The following is a 20,949-nucleotide window of genomic DNA, read 5'->3' on the forward strand; positions in this document are numbered from 1 at the left end:
TGGAATGAACTTCCTGGGGAAGTGGTGGAAACAGATACAATTACAACATTTAAAAGACATTTGGATAGGTACATGAATAGGAAAGGTTTGGAGGGATATGGGCCAGGAGCAGGCAATGGGACTAGTTTAGTTTGGGATTATGTTCGGTACAGTCTGGTTGGACCAAAGGGTCTGTTTCTGTGCTGTAGACTCTATGAGTCTATGAGCAGTAACTCACTCTGTCTTAATCTTTTCCAGAGTTTTTTCCATGTCCTGTGGAAGGAGCATGGAGTAACTAAGATTGCTCTTGATGAACTAAGTATGCAGCACTAAGTATGAAATGTCTGTGAGGGTTTTGTGGCACATTAGTAGTGTCCTTACCTCTGAGCTAAAAGGCCTGGGTTCAAATCCCACTGCATTCAGATATGTGTCATAATATGCCTCAACACATTAATTAAAAACAACCACAATGTGCAGATGACATCAATAATAATAGACTTCATTGAGTGTTTTTTTGGTTCTGAAGCTTTTTTTTTCACTTTTAGTAAATTACAAGTACCTTAAACAGGACACTTGGTGCACTACTTATTTGGTGATCCCACCTGCAGAAACCTTCATTGATCCAGCCAGTTTTCCACAACTCTTTACAAAGAGATGTTAAAAGAGTCAAGAACCAGATGGCACAGGTTTAAAATGATTTGCCAAATAAATGCAAATGCGAACCAAAACATTATTACACAACGAGTAGTGAGATTATGGAAGTATAACTAGGATATTCAAGAGGGTATTGGATGAATATTTGGATTGAAATAATATACAAGAGTACAGGGAAAAAGTAGGAGATTGGTAGTAAGTAACTATCCTCATTCAGAGAGCCGGTGCTTTGAACACTCTGCTTCTACCCTGTAACACTTATATGATTCTGAGATATAAAACCAATTGCCTCTCTCCCTCCCTTTGTGATGAAGAGAGAGAGAGGATGTCAATAGCCCACAACATAGAGGGAGCAGGAGGAGCACCTGGAAAGGCAGTGAGCCAGTGCAGCGCCCCCGCGTGCCCAGAGCGAGAGCAGATCAAGGCGGGAGGCTGTGACCCGGAAGTGCGGCTCTGGGGAAGGGGGAGGAGAGAGTGGGTTTAGTTTCCGGGTCGGGGCTCTGCAGCAAGGATGGCGGCGCCGCTGGAGGACGGGGAGGTGCTGGACTCTGAGTCTGACTCGGAGATGACCACGGGCGGAGAGCCGCAGGTACCGGGGGAAGGGTTTGCAGTTGAAAGGGTTTTCCCCTCTCTCTCCCCCCCGCCTCAGGACTGAAATCATGATCAGAGTCTTGCTGCATGGAGAGCCAGCCCGAGTACAATGGACTCTCAGTGTCCTGTCCCTCCCCAGCACTGCAGGGGGCAGGGGGGGGGGGGTCTGACTGACTGACTGGTGTAACCGGCCTCTGTGCTGGGGCGGGGGTGGGAGAGTGCAGCACTCTCCGTACCCTCCCTCCAATACCAAACCCCACTTTTAAAATTCACGTCCTTATTCCAAGACCCTTTTTGCAGCCAGTCGCTTCCCCCTCACCTCCCCCCAACCCCCGCCCAGCGATTGTTGGAGAAACTCAGCAGCATCTTGTGGAGGAAAGAAAAACCGTTCAAGGTTTCGACTCCAGCGACCCCTCTTTCTAAACCCTTTGGTATTCTTTTCCCCCTCTTTCTGTGGAGTCTCCACCACCAGGGTTTATGCTATCTTCCCACTCTGTCTATCCTCTTGTGCATCTCCCTCCAATTTATCTCTCCCCAGCCTTCAATAATATTTAAAAGCTGAATATGCTGCAGGTTGGTATGCAAAACTCGCATTTCAGGTCAGCCTCTTTTTGCTGTTGGCAAAATGTAGCCCCACCTGTAGTTGACTGTAGTAACAGTTGCAACAATAGGGCTTTCAATCTCTCAGCAACAATTTCTGCATGGGCCAGGTCTCAAAAGACTAACAATGGAAGGTCGCAAACCTGAAATGTTAACTGTTTGATTCCACACATGCTGCCAGACCTGAGTAGGTCGAGTGTTTTCTGTTTTTAGATTTGCACTTGCTTTTGTATGGCTGATCTATAAAATTTACATTAGTGAATGATTGCACCTGATTTCCTTCACAAACTTCAAGTTGATCAACTTCAAGTTAGAATTGTCATGGTAACTGAATTTTCAACTGTCCTGACAGCATGCTTATCTTTAGAGGAAAAAGACCCCACTCTTCTCTGTTTACCTTGAGTAATGCCAATGCACAACAATGAGTTAATGCAAGTTTATTTACCCCTTTTGCAAACCTGTCTGTACCCTTCCAGCTTTGTTTATTATAATTTAAATGTATAGACCAAGCACCCTTGCAGGCATCTCTCAAATAGTTTCCTTTCTCTCTGGTTAAAATGTTAAAGTGAAACATTCAAGTATATTTAAACTATTTAAAGCATTTTAAGACTCACCTGGACTTGTGTCTCTTACTTTCTTTAAGATGCTCCTTTAAAAAATATTTATTAGGAAAGTTGTCCAGCTGCTTGATCAGGTATATATCTATATGGTCTCTCTTTTTTCCCCCTTTAAGACTATTTCAGTCATGCAGTCTGGGATGTTTTGCTATCTAAGATATTCAGGTGGATGCAAAATACCTTATGATACTCATTAGACTCTGCAGGAAGTAACCTACCCAACATGAACACTTAGCTATCAAACAGTGTAGCTGGACAGTTTGTTTTGTTGTACAAGACATCTTTCTTGAAACTTAGCTACTGTGGATTTGTTATAACATCATTCAGGGGCTATTTAGGGTTGTGCCTAGAACAATCCAAGTAATTGGAATTATTTGATCTGAATTCACCTTTTTGAGGAGGAGGGGGGAATTCTGTTGGTGCAAAGATTAACATCTTGAGTTTTTGGGCCTATAGGTGGACTTTCTAAATTCCATTGTGTGTAAGCTGTGGTTAATCTCTCATAATATTCTGTCTCTTCTTATGGATTTGTACTTTTTAAAAATAAATTTTACCTGAATAAAATCCAAATTTGCATGTTAGTTTTCTTAATTTTGAAAATGCTTGAGTGGACACTTCTAGAATATTCCATCAGCAACTAGTGCTGATGCAATGTAAGAATTTAACTATAGTACCATACAACCACCTATCCTTTATTACCACCCATGCTGTATATCAGTACATTTCTATCAGTAGCTTCTCCAAGATTGTCTCCCTGGCTCCTGCTATTTTTCAGTGACATCTTGTAAAAACCTGCCAGGATCCATATGTACACAGACACCTGGTTTGTCACTCTTTCTCTCAAGCTGTTCACCACCTTTTGATTTGTCATTGTGCCTGTCTGACATAAAATGAGATGAATTGTTTTCCATTGTGTCAGAAAGCCCAAAGCCATCGCTTGAGGCCAAGTCCAACTGTTTGACACTGTGTGATGTGATGTTTGACGCAGTTTCCACCTCCATGTCATAGAATCCCTACACTGTGGGAGCAGGCCATTCAGCCCATCGAGTACACTCTGGCCCTCCAAAGAGCATCCCATCTGGACCCACCCCTTACTCTTTTCCTGTAACCCTGCATATTCATGGCCAATCCACCTAACCTGTGCATCTTTGGACTGTGGGAAGTATCCCATGCAGATTTGTGGAAAATGTGCGAACACCACAAACACGGTCCCACAAGGGTGGAATTTAACCTGGGTCCCTGACGCTGTGAGGCACCACTATGCTAATCACTTAGCCACTGTGCAGTCCCATCTCCTCCTTCACCAGGAGTACTGTACTGATTTTCACTCTGAAATTAATGAACTTGGTCCCTCCCTCAGCTTCTTTGTTGCTGACATCTTATTGACAAGAGAGTTACTGTCTGAACTTGACTATTCCAATACTTCCTGTCTGGCTTTCAGTGGCATTATTGCAGTCTGGGGTGGGAGAATGGAATGTCTTCAGTCTGCCCAGTATTTGATGGAAATTTGTGCTCGTCCTGTACTTTTTCATAGCAGTTTGACTATTATAGACAATGTGGAAGTCAACATAGATGATGAGGTAAAGCTCGATGGTGTCAGGGTATACCTAAAACTCATCAGCTTCAAGCCAACTGTTGAAGTTCCACTTCCCCTTCAATCCATGTACATTGACCTAGTTTGTTGCAAAGTGTGACAACAACTTTTAAAATCCTCAAACAAAATTAGGAATTGCTGGGAAGGCTCAACCTGTCTGGCAGTGTCTGTGGAGAGAAATTAGAGTTAACATTTTGGGTCGTCATAGAATCCTCACAGTGTGGAAACAGACCATTTGGCCCATCAAGTCTACACTGACCCTCCAAAGTGCATCCCATCCTGTCCCTGCAACCTGACACCTCCCAAAGCTAATTCACCTAACCTGCACATCTTTTGACTGGGAGAAAACTGGACCACCTGGAAGGAACCCACGCAGACACAGGGAGAATGTGCAAACTCCACGCAGAGGTTGGAATTGAACCCAGGTCCCTGGCATTGAGAGGCAGCAGGGCTAACCACTGAGCCACCGAGCGGCCCCAAATGGCATTTGAGGAAGGGTCATTCGATCTGAAACATTGACTCTGAATTCTCTCTACAGATGCTGCCAGACCTACTGAGCTTTTCCAACAATTTCTGTTTTCATTTATAATTTACAGCATCTGCAGTTCTTTTGATTTTGTTTACAATTCACATCTTTTCAAGTCCTTTGGTCTTGTCCCAACTTATCTCTGCAATTTGTTACAGCCCAAAAACTGTAACAAGATTTTTATTAAGATTACTGAGCTCCTCGATGTGGCACATCTCTAAGTTTATTTAGCTGTTTTTGGCTGTACCTTTAGTTGCTTAGGCTGTAAGCTCGAACCTCTTCCCTAAACCTCTCCATCTATTTACTTCCCTCTTTTGTTTATGATGCCTCTGACCAAATTCTTGGTCACTGGTCCCAATATTTCTTTATGCAACTGGTCAAATTTTGATTTTGATTCCTCATGATGTCTGTACAAAGCAAATTCAGTTCATGGCTGCGGTCATGGGCAAAGGTATCAAGTTCCAAGCCCAGGTGTTTGAAAGACTGAGATCTTCACTTAAAGTCTATAAAAATAGAATTTCAGGTTGTAAATAAAATTTAGGAGGTTAATGCAATCTCTTTTTATTGTTGGACAAAATTATTTCAATTGCTGAAGGGAAAAAATCTCAAGTACATGGGGGCATGCAATACATTACAAAATAAGAGCAAGGAGGTCCATTGGCAAAATGCATTATGAACAGGGGTGAAAGAATAAATTTGAAACATTAGTTGGAGAGGTGGCAGCCATTTTAGTAGCCACAGTAAAGTGTGAATAGCAAATTATCGCTTGCATGTTATTTTCCAAAGCAATAATTTTAATTAGGCTGAACATAATGTTCATGCTTAGTAACTGTATTGTACTTCATTTGCAGAACCAGCAAGCTGCTATACCCAACTTCCCAACTACACCCTTTAATGCACAAAATGATGTGCCAGCTCACCCATCTTCATTTGATTTGAGCAGCCGCTACCGAACCACAACATCTGACAATTCAAGTGAAGAGAGTGATCTTGATTCTGATGATGAGGAAAGACTCTTGTGGCGAAGGAAGCGTCAAAAATGTTCAAACAGTGCAAACAATCTACCTTTAAAACCTCCAGGCATGCCTTTTGGTCCAGTTGGTGATGGTTTTATGGGGACTGGAAATCCTGCAAAAGTACAAGATCGCAAAGTTAACAATATTTGGGGCTCAGTGTTACAGGAGCAGAATCAAGATGCTGTGGCAACAGAGCTGGGAATTTTGGGAATGGAGGGCTGCATTGACATGAACTCTCGACAGTCTGAGACTTACAATTATGCAATGGCAAAGAAGATGATGGCAAAACAGCGTCGGGAAGAGGACGAGGAAATGAATAAGTTAGAAGCAGAATTAGATGAGTATATACAGGATGGAAGGAAAATCAAAAACCAGGAAGAGTGTAATCAAAGCAATCTCAAGCGAAAAAGGCCAGTTAAGGAGAGGCTAGGGGAAAGGCTTGAAATGAACTACAAGGGAAAATGTGATATTAAAGAAGATGATAGTCCAAATAAGATTTCGGATGAAATAGCCTACAGGTTGGTATGTTCTGTTTATCTAGAATATGACAACTGATAGGTTTTCTGCAGAGGTAATATTAAGGTGCTATCTGCAGTTTAAATTTCTACCTTGGGTGAGTCTCAGCAAATTTGCCACATGTTCTGTGTGCCCCTGAGTCTTTGTGGCATACCCATCTGTGGAATAGTCATCGAACATTACCTCTCTTCTTTTTTTTGTTCTTTGACACAAGTCAAAATTATTGTTCAAAGAAAGGGGAAGTAAAAAATACCTTTGTCTCCAAACTTCAAGTGAAGTACGCTGTTCAAGTAGAATTTTTGTTTTTATTTCTTAGGATATGAATGTCCTTGGTAAGGCCTGAATGTTACAGAATCCCTACTGTGTGGAAATAGGCCATTCGGCCCAACAAGTCCACATCAGTTCTCCAAGGGGTAACCCACCAGACCCATTCCCCTACCACTCTACATTTTCCCCTAATTAATGCACCTGAGCACTTTGGGCAATTTAACTTGGCCAATTCACCTAACCTACATATCTTTGGATTTTGGGAGGAAACCGGAGCACCCAGAGGAAACCCACACAGACATGGGGAGAATGTGCAAACTCTACACGTAGTCGCCGGAGGCTGGAGTCGAGCTCTGGTCCCTGGTGCTGAGAGGCAGCAGTGCTATCCACTGAGCCACCTTGCCACCAGATGATGATCATCTCTAAGAGTCAGTCAGATTGCTGTCTGGAGTCATGTGCAGGTCAGATAGGCAAAGCCGGCAGATTTCCTCTCCCAAGAACATTAATGTACAAGATGGGTTTTTCAAGGAGCCATTGTAATACGGTGAGATGACATCAGCACAAATGAAGTGATTTTGGCACAGCATCTACAGAAACTATAATGCAACATGGGAGGAACTTAATACAATTAAAGCTATAATCAGATCTTTAGAGAATACCTTGAGGATCCTGTCTCAACTCCTCCATTTTGAACACAGTTGCATTATTGTTACAAGTATTGCACAAGAGCTTTGGTTCTAGGCGACTACATTACTTGACCTCCTTTCTGATATTTTAAAATTTGTTTCAAGTTGTCAATGAGATACTTAGCCTTTGGCTTGTCAGTAGTCATAGTAATTTTAGCTAGTGTTTAAAGCTGAATTATAGGTACAGAACATTTTTTATTAACTGGCACTTTATTAACCTGGAGGTTGAGGGAATGACCTTATCGAAGTTTATAAAATCATAAGGGGACATCATAGGTTGAATAGCCAAGGTCTTTTCCCCAGTGCAGCAGAGCCCAAAACTAGAAGCCTTAGTTTAAGGGGAATTTTTTAAAAGTACCTAAAAAGCAACCTTTTCGTGCAGAGGGTGGTAAATGTATGGAGTGAGCTGTCAGAGGAAGTGGTGGGGGCTGGTATAATTGCCCATTCAGATGCCTTTTAAATATTGTATGTGAATTGGAAGGGTTTGAGGGATCTGGGCCAAATGCTGACAAATGGGACTAGATTAATTTAGGATATCTTGTTGGCATGGACAAGTTAGACTGAAGGGTCTGTTTCCATGCTGTACATCTCCATGACTCTGACTATGGGACCAGGAGTGTGCCAGTTGACTAAATATTATGGCTGATAAAGAGGTCCACATTATTAATGTAAAAACATACAGTAACAGAAATGTAATGCAGTGGCTATACAGATCACTGTTATACTTAATTTACAGCATTTATCACTTCAAGTTGCATTATTATTTCCCTTAAATAAAACTTACCAGAAGAGAGCCTTCTCACTCATATCCTCAACTGATTACTCTGATGTCGTGATAATACAGTGAACCTCTGGTATTTGAGGTATATCATTTTTGCCCGTTTATCAAGAGTGTCATTCATAAGGTAGCAGTTAAAACAAAGTTTGTTATATTTCTAATCAACCGAGACAGGTGTTATGACACACCTCTCGAGCAGGTGACTTGAGCGCAGGCTCCTTGCCCAGAGATAGGACACTACAACTGTATCACACAAGCGCTGATGCACTGTTTAGTCTGATAGTGTTGCTAGGAGATACTCATTTGCAGCAATGTCTCAATTTATACATGTAAACCAACAATTCAGCAACTGAAAATCAGATTCAATGAGGAAGATTTTACATGTTGACTATTACTAAGGCATGACTTGAAGATAGGACCAAGAACAAGATATGCCAGGTTAGAATTTCTATAGGAAAGCTGGGGAAAATGGCACGGGAACCACCTTGATGAAGATTGAAATCATTTCAGTGGTAAGAGAGGATAGAACAAGAGAGAAGCAAGTTTATGGGTAGAATTATGAAATGGGAAAGGATTAAGACAGTAGTGAGTGTTGTGTAAATACCCTCCGATTACTAAACTGTATAAATGCAGAGATTAGGTAAGGATAGTAAAGGCAGTTGGGGTTTAATGGAAGATTTCAAAATTTATATGCATTCTCTCAACTTCAGTGTTAAGTTATCAGAATATATATCAAACATCTCGTACTGGTTGAACAGAATCAGACTGTTCTCAACCTTAAAGTCATTTTTGACACCAAGTTGTTCTTCCAGCTACATTTGTATTATAAGCAAGACTACCTACCTCCAACTCCATAACAGTTTCTGACTTTATGCCCATTTCACTTAACTGTTGCTGAAACCCTGTTCATATTTGTTACCTTTGAAACTTGACTTCCATTGCATTCCTGACTATTCTCTCACATTCTACCCTCTGCAGGCATCAGTTCATCCATGTCTGATTTGTGCTACGTTCCTTTTATCACTGTTGTGCATGTTGACATACAGTGACTCCCATCAGGCAACGTCTAGCATGTCACCAAGATAGTGAACTACTTATGTGTCTCAAGCTATGTACCCTAGAACCAATAAAATTCCTGCCATGTTAGATTTAATAATGAGCCTGATTTAGTTTGGTGTCTGTTGGTGAATGAACATTTATCTGTTATCGATCTTAATCTGATTATATTCAGCATAGTATTTGCAAAGAAGAAACAAAATTTGTGAAGCTGACTTCAATGCAGTGAGAATAGAGATTGGTCATAGTAAACTGAACAACTGTTAATGGATAAAACAACAGAAAAGTAGAGGGAAATAATTAATAAAAATATGAATAAGATTCAGAACATGTTTACACCTCTAAGGGTAAGAACCATATTTCCCAAAAAACACACCGGTAACTAAAGAGGTGAGATAAAGCTAAAATAATGCAGAAAATAGATTGTGTCGTGGCAAATGAGAAAGAAAAACAGCAATAGAGGTTAACAGAACAAAAGCCCCTCAAAATCTTGAGTATGAAGAGGCATGTAAAGGCCATAATAATCAATACAACTTTTTTTCATGACATTAGATGTTACCAGTGAAAATAAGGCAGTTGCAGACCTGCTGAAAATAATATCAGGCGTCACGGTGGCACAGTGGTTAGCACTGCTGCCTCACAGTGCCAGAGACCCGGGTTCAATTCCCGCCTCAGGCGACTGATTGTGTGGAGTTTGCACATTCTCCCCGTGTCTGCATGGGTTTCCTCTGGGTGCTCCGGTTTCCTCCCACAGTCCAACAATGTGCAGGTGAGGTGAATTGGCCATGCTAAATTGCCCGTAGTGTTAGGTGCAGGGGTAAATGTAGGGGAATGGGTCTGGGTGGGTTACGCTTTGGCGGGTCGGTGTGGACTTGTTGGGCCGAAGGGCCTGTTTCCACACTGTAAGTAATCTGATCTAATCAAATATGGCATTTCTATTTAAGATAGAAGAAGTTGACAAGATGACAGACTCTCCAAGGAAACCAGCATTGAATCAGAAACAGATCCATATTAGATTAGATTAGATTAGATTACAGTGTGGAAACAGGCCCTTCGGCCCAACAAGTCCACACCGACCCGCCGAAGCGAAACCCACCCATACCCCTACATTTACCCCTTATCTAACACTACGGGCAATTTAGTACGGCCAATTCACCTGACCCTGCACATCTTTTGGATTGTGGGAGGAAACCGGAGCACCCGGAGGAAACCCACGCAGACACGGGGAGAACGTGCAAACTCCACACAGTCAGTCGCCTGAGGCGGGAATTGAACCCGGGTCTCTGGCGCTGTGAGGCAACAGTGCTAACCACTGTGCCACCGTGCCGCCCATAACATAAGCAAAATAATTTATTAAAGATTGACAAATCTGTTGAACCTCATATGGTTTGTATCTCGGAGGTCTTAAAGGAAATAGGTTGCAGGCACCAGAGCTATGATCTTCGAGAGTTGGTTCTTGAGGCTAATAGGACCGGAGGGTGAAAGCTAGAACAGTATGCTGAGTTGGATGATCATGAGCCATAATCACATTGAATGGTGGAGCAGACGCACATGGCTGAATGGTCCTCGCCTCCTATTTTGTACATTTCTTGATTTTGGAACTGTTTTAGTTTGAAAAATTAATCATTCTCCTACTTAAAGATAAATTGATTTGTTGTTATGTTGTTGAGATACAGTGAGAAGTGTTGTTTTCCATGCTATATAGACCGACAGAACCACACAAAGTGCATTAGGGTAACAGAACAGAGTGCAGAACACAGTGTTATAGCCACAGAGAAGGTGCAGAGAGTGAGTTCAGAATTAACATTGGTAAAGTCCATTCCAAAAGTCTGATAACAAGATGGAAGTAGTTCTTGAATCGATTTGTATATTTATTCAAACTTTTACATCTTCTGCCTGCTGGAAGAGAGTATAACCAGAATGGGAAGGGTCTTTGATTATGTTGGCAGCTTTCCTGAAGCAGCAGGCAGATGGACTCTGTGGATGGAAGACTGGTTTATATGATGTTGTTCACAACTCTTTCTCTCTTGCTGCCTTGGAAAGAGCAGTTGCCAATCCATGCTGTGATATATCCAGATAGGATGCTTTCTGTGGTCCATCTATAAAAATTGTTGTGTTAAAGGAGTGGTTCTGATCCACAAAGGTTTGGTGACTTTGGATAGCCATCTATGTCACCTGGTTTGTATCCTGTTTTCAATTTCAAATTGTTTTGAAGTTCAAAATGGATCCTACCTGTGCTGAACATGACAGAACAAAGGTGGATTTGGAAATCGATCATGCCTGACAAGTGTAGTTGAATTTTTCTCCACCTCTTCCTCCTCCTCTCTTCTCTCGTCTTCCCACACCCTCTTCACTAATAAGGAACAATCACTAGGTGGATTTAACTCCACTGAAAGCGTACATATATGAAATTTAAAACTGCATCCAAAGGCTGACGTGTTTTTAAGACACCCACCTTTTGAATTCGGAGATACAGCACATATTGATTACGAGATTAGCATATAATACCTAGGACTGGAAAGTTTGACATCTTAGTGGTGGCAGGTTGTCCTCATTTTTCTGAGTGGAGAGAAAAGTGGCTTGCTCAATATTTAAGCCCATCTAATGACACTTATTTTGACCCTGGAGTTCATTTTTCCATGGAAAATTATTTTAAAATATGCCCCAAGAATGCCTTGGCCTTTTTAAATCAAAATGATCGAGAATGTTGAAGCAGTGTGCACCTGTTATGAAAAATGTGTTGCAGAAAATGTAACAGAAATTTCAAATTTCTATTATTCAGGCTCCGAGAACCAAAAACCGATCTGATTCACAGGGTTGTTAAAACTATTGGAAGGAAGAAAGCAATAGAACTTCTGATTCAAACAGCGGAAGTGGAACAGAATGGTGGACTCATGATTGTTGTAAGTAATGCCTGTCTTTTTAAAAATTGTGCGTGACTCCATGACTTTGTCTGTGGAGTAACTAAACAGTGCCATTCAGGAGAAAATCAGTTTCAGTATCCATTCTTTGCTTAGTTAACTAATCTTAGCTGAGCTAGTCATGGAGTGTGACAGCTGGTTGCTGCATCCCTTGGTGAGGAAGAGGGAGGGTGACCAGTAATTCTTCTGAGTGCTGTTGGATTTGGATGGGGAGAGGAATGGGATCAGTTTAGATTAGATTCCCAACAGTGTGGAAACAGGCCCTTCGGTCCAACCAGTCCACACCGACCTCTGAAGAGTAACCTACTCAGACCAGTTTCCCTCTGAGTTATGCACCTAACACTATGGGCAATTTAGCATGGCCAATTCACCTGACCTGCACATCTTTGGACTGGATAGGGATGGAGTGGTAGGCATCTTTGGTTGTGTTGCAGTGGTCCAGATTGTTCGGTCCTCTGGTGAAGTGTTCGTTGAAAATAGTAAGATGGTGAATAAACTGTGTTTATTTCAATCCTGTGTACCGGTTGTGTCAGTAGGCAAATTGTAGGAGATAGAGGCAGGCTGGAAGACTGGATTTAATGTGGGCCATGACCAGCCTCTTGAAGCATTTCCTGATTTTGCAGTAGTCATGAAAGGGCATCACATATGTACTCTTAGGTACAGATATGGTGGCGGTCATCTTGAAGCAAGTGGGGACTTTTGCTTGTAGGAGGGAGAGGTTGAAGACGTCGGTAATTACCTCGTCCAGCTGGTCTGCACAGGATGTGAATACTAGTCCGGGGACACCACCTGGGCCCATCACTTTCCTTGGGTTGACTCCCAGAAAGACTGATCTGACATCTCCAGTGGCTGTTGGGGCAGGTGGCACTGTGCCACTGGCATTCTGCTCAAATTGAGCATAGAAAGCATTGCCCGCATCAGGGAGGGAGATGTCTTTGTCTGCTATCTTGCTCTGTTTCGGCTTGTATTCCGTAATCTTGTTTGGGCCTTGCCACAGACAGCAGGAGCCTGTTTGATAGGTTTGGGGCTCTAACTTAGTCCGAATGACATTGTGTAAGTCATATCCGGAGCTCCTGTATCAGTCTGGGTCATCCAACTTGAGTTGGATGGTCTTCCTGGTTGAAGAACACCTAGACTGTGTAACAAAGAAGTCAATCTTCCACACATTTCCTAATTAAGTCCATGATGGCAGTGGCATACTCGTGGAGGTATTCTGCTGAGAACCTGTACACGGTCCAGTCCGCTGACTCCAATCAGTCCCAGAGATGCTTATCCACAAGTTTGTGATGCTTTCTGCAATCAAATAACAATTTGGCAATATCGTTGAATTTCTCAAAGTGATGGTGTAAGATACTGAATAAAATTCGTTGCACAAGGGACCATGCTCCAGCAAGGACTCAACATGGTCATTGTTTTGAGTTCTGTCTTAATGCTTGAATGTTAATAAAGGACATACTCAAACATTATTGATCACAAATCCAAAACCCCTCTCATGGTTGTGAAATTCCAGGTTAATTTAGATGAATGTTAGCCACTCATGAACTAAAATAGGTTGAGACACTCCCTTAGTATAACATGAAATAAAGATAATCTTAAAGACACTTTTTGCAAGTTGACCTCCTAAGGTATTTGGCACAGGAAATTGGAAAGTATAGGATGCTGGGTTATGTTTCTACAGTTGTAATTATTGACAGTTGATTCAGGGTGTTGCCTTTTAAAAGTTGTAACAGAAGAAATGGATTTGCAAAAAAAAAATCCGTGTAGTGTTTAAGTTGTAAGGTTTTACATTATTGCATTATCATACAAGTAGATATGGGAGCTGAGGCAACTCCTTTAATACTAATGGCCTTGTTGTCTATTGGAGCGATTGGATATTTTTTGGATTCAGTGATATCAATCTTCCAACTTGCTGAAGAATCTTGTTTTCCCAATACAAGGCTGATCCCAGGAAAGATATACTGGAACTGGAGGCAGTCCAGAGATAGTCCCTCCATGCCTGGTATCAGCCTACTTTCCAAGAGGAGATTTGGTAGATTAGACCTGTACTCATTAGAATTTAGAAGAATGAGTGGCAAATGTATTGAAACAAATAAGATTAGTAGAGGACTTGGATAGGGTAGCTGCAGAAAGGTTGTTTCCTCTTGTGGGAAATCTAGGACCAAGAGTCGTCATCTTAGAATAGTTTGAAATTGGAGTCACAGGTGGACAGATTGGTGAAAGTGGTGTTTGATACACATGCCCTCATTGGTTAGAATATTGAGTATAGGAGTTGGGTCGACATGTTGTGTCTGTACAGGACTTTGGTGAGACCACTTATAGAATACTGCGTAAAATTATTGTCCTTCTATAAGAAGGATATTGTTAAATTAGAGAGTGTGCAGAAAAGATTTACAAGGATGTTGCTAGGACTGGAGGGTATGAGCTATAGGGAGAGGCTGAATAAACTGGGGCTATTTTCCTTGGAGCATCAGAAACTTAGGTGACCTCATAAAATCATGAGGGGCATGGATAGGGTGAATAGCCAAGGTCTTTTCTCCTAGGATGGAAGAGTCCAAAGCTAGAGGACATAAGTTTAAGGTGGGAGGGGAAAGATTTTATAAAGGATCTGAGGCGTAGCTTCAAACAGAGCACTGTGCATTCATCCAAAGGAAGTGGTGGAGATGGATACAATGACAACATTTAAAAGGCATCTGGATGGGTACATGAGTAGGAAGCGTTTAGAGGGATAGGGGTTGAATATTGGCAGTGGGACGAGGTTAGATTGGGATGTCTGGTCCGCAAGGACAATTTGAACCAAAGGGTCTGTTTTCACGTTGTCTGACTCTATCATACGTTTAACATAGATGAGGAATTTCTTGAGGGTGAGTGTCTCTGGAATTCTTTACTGCAGAGAGCTGCTGAGCCATTAAGAATATTCAAGGCCAAGGTAGAGAGATTTTTAATCAGTAAGGGAATCGAGGGTTTTGGGGGAAAAGACAGGAAAGTGGAATTGAGGATTCAGATCAGCCATGAGTTTGAATGGTGGAATAGGCTTGGGCTGATGAGCCTACCTCTGCCCTATGTCTTATGGTCAAAATAGGCTTGGGAGGTTAGACTTTACATTTAAGATGGCAGAGATCCCTTAATAAAATAATACTTTCTAAAGAAAGCATAATAGTGTTTAGAGATGTGTTATGACTTTGTCCTTAGGGAGAGCTGAAATGCTTTTGTCACTTCAAAGGTTTGCAGCTGGAGGTCTTTCTCCAGGTCTCCAAGAGAAAGTGAGGATATAGAACTACATGTCCCAGGAGATCAAAAGAAAAAGTGGAAATGTCTGAGACACGTGTAAACAAAAAGAAAAGTCGAGGTCTAACAGGAGTGGGAGGAACAGTGAATTAGTAAGCAAAGATGGACTTGCAGAAAGGGAGGCTAGTTTTTTTTTGCATGAATCCAGCTTCGTTGTGCAATTGTTTTTCTGCTTCATAGGATGGCAGTCGCAGAAGAACACCTGGTGGAGTTTACTTGCAATTGTTGAAAAGTACACCAAGCATCACTCAAGACCAAATCAAGGTTAGAACTGAAACATTTTTATGTAATTAACTTAATCATCATACTGTTTGATAAGGGCAAACGAGTGATTTTGTTCTTTGCCTAAAATCAGTGCTTTAGCTGCTGGTTGTTATTTTGTAATGTCTGCTGAAAGTGTAAATGTGTAGGCAGAGTTCAGATGCATTACATGAGTGACTCAGTGCTCATCGCAACAGATTAATGCCTCTGCAGAGTACTTAGCTTGGGAATTTGGTGAACAATTAAGTTTCCTTTGCAGCTACAAGGCAATGGAGTGGTGCAAAGATGATTTATGAGAAATTTATCAGAAATGGATGGGCATAAACATCAGGCAATAATTAATGGACTGTTTCTCTTAACTTCAAATTTCTAAAAGCTTTCAATAGGGTCGACACAGAGAATGATTCTGATTATGGGGAAGAGGATCACTAAAGGTCATCAATATAGATTTGAGAGTGCCAAAAGAGAATCTAGGAGAAACCTGTTCAGTCAAAGAATGGTGTAAATTTGGAACTTGTTACTATTTTAAGTGGTTGAAGCATGTAGTCTTAGAGATGTACAGCACAGAAACAGACCCTTCGGTCCAACTCATCCATGCTGACCAGATATCCTAAGTTATTGCTAGCACTTGGTCCATATCCCTCTAAACTCTTTCTGTTCACATACAACATTTAAAAGGTATCTGGATGGGTAATTGTACCAGCCTCCACCACTTCCTATGGCAGCTCATTCTGTACACATAGCACCCTTTGCATGAAAAAGTATGTCTCTTGGGTCCCCTTTTAAATCTTTCCCCTCTCACCCTAAACTTATGCCATCTAGTTCTGGACTCACCCCAACCCAGGGAAAAGACCTTGTCTGTTTACCCTATCTATACCTCTAGAAGGTCACTCAGTCTCTGATGCTCCAAGGAAAACAGCCCCAACCTATTAAGAGTCTACCTATAGCTCAAACCCTTCAACCTTGGTAACATCCTTGTAAATATTTTCTGAACCCTTTCAAGTTTCACAATCTCCTTTTTATGGGAGGGAGACCAGATTTGCATACAATATTCTAAAAGCACCCTCACCGATGTCCTGTTCAGCTACAATTTGACTTCCCAACTTCTGTACTCAATGTTCTGACCAATAAAAGAAAGCATACAAAACACCTTCACTATCCTACCTACCTGAGACTGCACTTTCAAGGAACTGTGAACCTGCACTCCCTTTGTTCAGCAACACGCCCCAGGACCTTACCATTAAGTTTTAGATAGATTTAGATTTAGATTACTTACAGTGTGGAAACAGGCCCTTCAGCCCAACAAGTCCACACCGCCCCGCTGAAGCGCAACCCACCCATACCCCTACATTTACCCCTTACCTAACACTACGGGCAATTTAGCATGTCCAATTCACCTGACCTGCACATCTTTGGACTGTGGGAGGAAACCGGAGCACCCAGAGGAAACCCACGCAGACACGGGGAGAACGTGCAAACTCCACACAGTCAGTCGCCTGAGGCGGGAATCGAACCCGGGTCTCGAGCGCTGTGAGGCAGCAGTGCTAACCACTGTGCCACCATGCCGCCAGTGTACAAGTCCTGCTAAGATTTGCCTTTGTTAATGTAATCAAGGAGAAGTAGATTACATTGTGATAGAGCCATGAATTAATACTCCAAAGGAACATTTAGAGGAGGGAAGATTCAGGTGAGGGTAAACACTGGTATGGACTTGTTAGGCCAACTGCCATTTATCTTGTGTGATCTTGTGTCATCAGTTGCATTTTGTTTTTCAAAACTTGTGAAGAATGGCCACTAGAGGGCTGCTTAAACCAGAATTATACAAGAACAATCTTTGAAGGAGAACCAGGCAGCACGGTGTCTGAGTGGTTAGCACTGCTGCCTCACAGTGCCAGAGACCTGGGTTCAATTCCCACCTCGGGCAACTGTCTGTGTGGATTTTGCACATTCTCCCCGTGTCTGCGTGGGTTTCCTTCAGGTGCTCTGGCTTCCTCCCACAGTCCAAAGATGTGCAAGTTAGGTGAATTGGCCATGCTAAATTGCCCATAGTTTTACGTGCATTAGTCAGGGGTGAATGTAGAGGAATGGGTCTGGATGGGTTGCTCTTCAGAGGGTCGGTGTGGACTTGTTTGGCCGAAGGGCCCGTTTCCACACTGTAGGGAATCTAATCTTAATGTGGGTGGCACAGTGGTTAGTACTGCTGCCTCACAGCGCCCGAGACCCGGGTTCAATTCCCGCCTCAGGCGACTGACTGTGTGGAGTTTGCACATTCTCCCCGTGTCTGCGTGGGTTTCCTCCGGGTGCTCCGGTTTCCTCCCACAGTCCAAAGATGTGCAGGTCAGGTGAATTGGCCATGCTAAATTGCCCGTAGTGTTAGGTAAGGGGTAAATGTAGGGGTATGGGTGGGTTGCGCTTCGGCGGGTCGGTGTGGACTTGTTGGGCCGAAGGGCCTGTTTCCACACTGTAAGTAATTCAAACAAGTATTCCTATCTTTCTCTTAAAATCATTTCATGCATGTGTTCCTTTCTAGTTCTGTATTCTACTTGAATTTGGCTTTCTGGGATCCTCTGTTCAGTCACAGATTAAGCTCTCAAAATTTAGTTGCAAAGGACATTATCTGCTAATATTTATTTTTGTTACAGTTTTCCAGTCATATTAAATTAGTCAGAAAATATCTCTTGCTTTCAATCAACAGGAAATTTTTTATGATGAAAATCAGAGAGAATATAATTGCAAAAAAGCAGCCAAAAAAAGGAGACGGCACATCATTGGGAAAAAGATGAAGCAAGCTATTAAGGAACTGAACCTGCAAGTGGATGATGATGCTTCACGAGAGACTTTTGCTAGTGATACAAATGATGCCTTAGCTTCTGTGGAGGATACAGAAGAGGTTCACATGGAAAAGCCACCATTAGATCCTGAAGATGCAATTGAACTGGATAACAGTAATGATCTAGAAATCTTTTGAAAAGGTTGCTTAATTACAGTACTGGAAAACTATGAGACAAATGTAATAAATACCCCATATCGATGATCTCATTAAAATTTCTAGTTGACATATTTGTGCTACATTTATAACGCCCTCCTTACTTGAAACAATTTTTTGACTTGTATTGTGTGTTTAACTTGCGAATTCATGCTTACCTTTCAAATGACATAAATTGTCAATTAACTTTGTTGTGCTCATATAACAGCATTTTTGAGAATATAGGGTAAAGTGATGCATTCCTATCAGCAAAGGAATCTTAAATCATTCTTCCATGTAAATTTTATGTTTGCGTATCATAACGTTTTGCAAATTTAGTAAATTTTTACTTAAATGCAAATTTTTTTGCAGCTCCTTTGATTCAATTCAGCTTATGATGGTGATTTTATTGGAAACTGCTGGATGGTATCGGGCGAACAGATATTATGGAGTTCAGTATTTGGCATGTGCATGTGCAGGTCTGTAAAGGCGTTAAAACGACCTATGGAAAACTGGATTATGTAAATAGCAGTACAGTGCAAAAACAGTGAGGAAATAAAGTAAATACATCAATAGTTTGACTGGTGCACAGCTTTGGATATCCGATTACAAAATTAAAGTTAAACCATAACATACACTGTTGTTTCACCAAAATTATAGCCAGAAGTTCAGTGGAGGGAATGTGGGTACTGAAACTATACCAGAGTAGATGAGTCATTTGAGCTTTTGGGCAAACGAGTAAAATACCATTTTCTCGGTTTGCAACCCATTGTTGAAGAAGTTTGAAAAATTCTGTTGTGACATCCCTGACAAGGCCATAATTTATTGTCTGTTCTCAATTGGGCCGACTGATTAATTTGCTTTGGAAAATCAGGTTTCCATCTTATTGTGTATGCATGCCAGAGAGGTTAGAGAAGGAAATACAATATTCTTAAGGACATTGTGAATGTTCAGATCAAAAAGGGGCCCCTTGAGAGAAAAGAAAGGTTTCATTTGGCTTTTGAGATAATGTTTCAACAAGGTTCTCCAAAGGCGCAGAAAGCAGAACACCATTCATAGTCCTGCATGGGGTTGAGTTGAGTTAATCAGAGCCTCCTTCCATATAGAAAAGTGAGGGAGATGTGTCTCAATCATTGGAAAAGCCACAGTGCAGTGCAGCAGAGCAGGGGCATGAATAGACAATGGAAAAATGAATGATAATTGCTTTCCTTTTATTGAAATACATGGTTAAAATAAAAGTAAAATTTAATTTTTGAGGGTAAAACTTTTAATTAGATTAAAAATGAGCTTTAATACTTAGCATACCTTTTAAAAAGAGCCACTAAACAGCCCAAGAGAACTGGCTACCCTGAAGTATAGAATAGATAAATTGGCTGCTTCCAGAAATTTTCAAGTGCCAACACAAAAGCTTTTTCCTCATTTCTTTGAAGTGGAGCACTTATTTGCATGAACATTCCAAATCAGCCAAGGTGCAACAATCATATATGAAAGGTCTATCCCAACTAGTTCTGAAAAAAAAATGTTATGCAGAAGATGGTGCTAATGACTCCATAGTTATCTGCTACAAAGTACAATTGTTTAGTGAACAGAGCATCAAAACTAACCTCAGCTGAGCGCTGAAGCCACATATCCCTGGTTATGTGATTGTATCTGGTGGTGCGTTTAAATGATCTTTGATTATACAGTTTTTGACTTCTATCATTTGTCTGCTATTAACACCAAAAGAGTCAATAATAAAATCAGCTCTGTGCCTGGTTAAGCCTATCTCTAGTCTTGACCTTTCTGGGTTTCTATCTTTTACCTGCAGAGTGAACACATTCTAAGCCTACAACAATCATACCAAGAGAAAGGACAGATGTGAACAGTAAAAATAATACAATATACCTTTCCCTCTTGTCCTTTAGTGTTTTTTTTTCTTTCCAGCTGTATTAGCATGACAATAGCTATACTAATTTCTGTAATACAAAGGGACCTCAATTATCCAAAGAGCGTGGGTAGGAACACAGGAACAAAATATTTTGTTTGGTTAATGGAATGCTGGATAACATAGTTTAGCTAAGCATTGCGACCTTGCCAGATAATCTGAAATTTGAATAATCGAATGCTGGATAATAGAGGTTACTCTAGATATCTCTTTTTATTTTTGGATTATGGACTTTGTAAATTCATTACATTTGCAATATAGTTATGTCTTCCATACAGATTTTTCAAAACATCTTTTATGGGATGTGGGTGTTGGTGGCAAGGCCAGCATTTGTTACCCATCACGAAACGTCCTTGCACTGTCGGCCACTGTCAGAGTCGACCACCTTACTGAGAATTTGGAGCCACTTGTCAATCAGGCAAACTCCCTTCCCTAAAGGACAGTAGTGAACCAGATGGGTTTTTATGATGGTCAATATAGGACTATTATTAAGACTAGTTGCATATTTCTGATTTTTGTTAATTGAATTTAAATTTCACCTACTGTCACGGTGTGATTTAAATATGTGCATTAGCATGTAATAGCTGATTTGTTACAAAAGGCTGATGGGAGTCATGATCTGAGATTTTTTTCATTTGAAAGCGTTTGACCCAAATGAGTGTTGATAGCTGCTTTTGTGAACAACTGGAGTTTTTATGCAGACTGTTGTCAGC

General features: G+C 41.3%; 1 protein-coding gene across 1 annotated transcript; it reads left to right on the forward strand.

The window, feature by feature from the left end:
* The first annotated feature begins 1,075 nt into the window (after positions 1–1,075).
* On the forward strand, positions 1,076–20,076 carry phax (phosphorylated adaptor for RNA export). Its single transcript, XM_043711966.1, has 5 exons — positions 1,076–1,222; positions 5,413–6,095; positions 11,663–11,783; positions 15,267–15,350; positions 18,043–20,076. The coding sequence occupies exons 1-5, from the start codon at positions 1,145–1,147 to the stop codon at positions 18,313–18,315; spliced, it is 1,239 nt and encodes a 412-aa protein (XP_043567901.1). The 5' UTR covers positions 1,076–1,144; the 3' UTR covers positions 18,316–20,076.
* Positions 20,077–20,949: the final 873 nt, after the last annotated feature.

This window comes from Chiloscyllium plagiosum, chromosome 2 (assembly GCF_004010195.1).
Source record: "Chiloscyllium plagiosum isolate BGI_BamShark_2017 chromosome 2, ASM401019v2, whole genome shotgun sequence".
NCBI classification, from domain to species: domain Eukaryota; kingdom Metazoa; phylum Chordata; class Chondrichthyes; order Orectolobiformes; family Hemiscylliidae; genus Chiloscyllium; species Chiloscyllium plagiosum.

Coding starts and splice junctions, on each gene's coding strand:
- phax (XM_043711966.1), top strand. CDS start 1,145: ATGGCGGCGCCGCTGGAGGACGGGGAGGTGCTGGACTCTGAGTCTGAC. Junction 1,223..5,412: donor CCACGGGCGGAGAGCCGCAG/GTACCGGGGGAA, acceptor CTTCATTTGCAG/AACCAGCAAGCTGCTATACC. Junction 15,351..18,042: donor TCACTCAAGACCAAATCAAG/GTTAGAACTGAA, acceptor TTCAATCAACAG/GAAATTTTTTATGATGAAAA.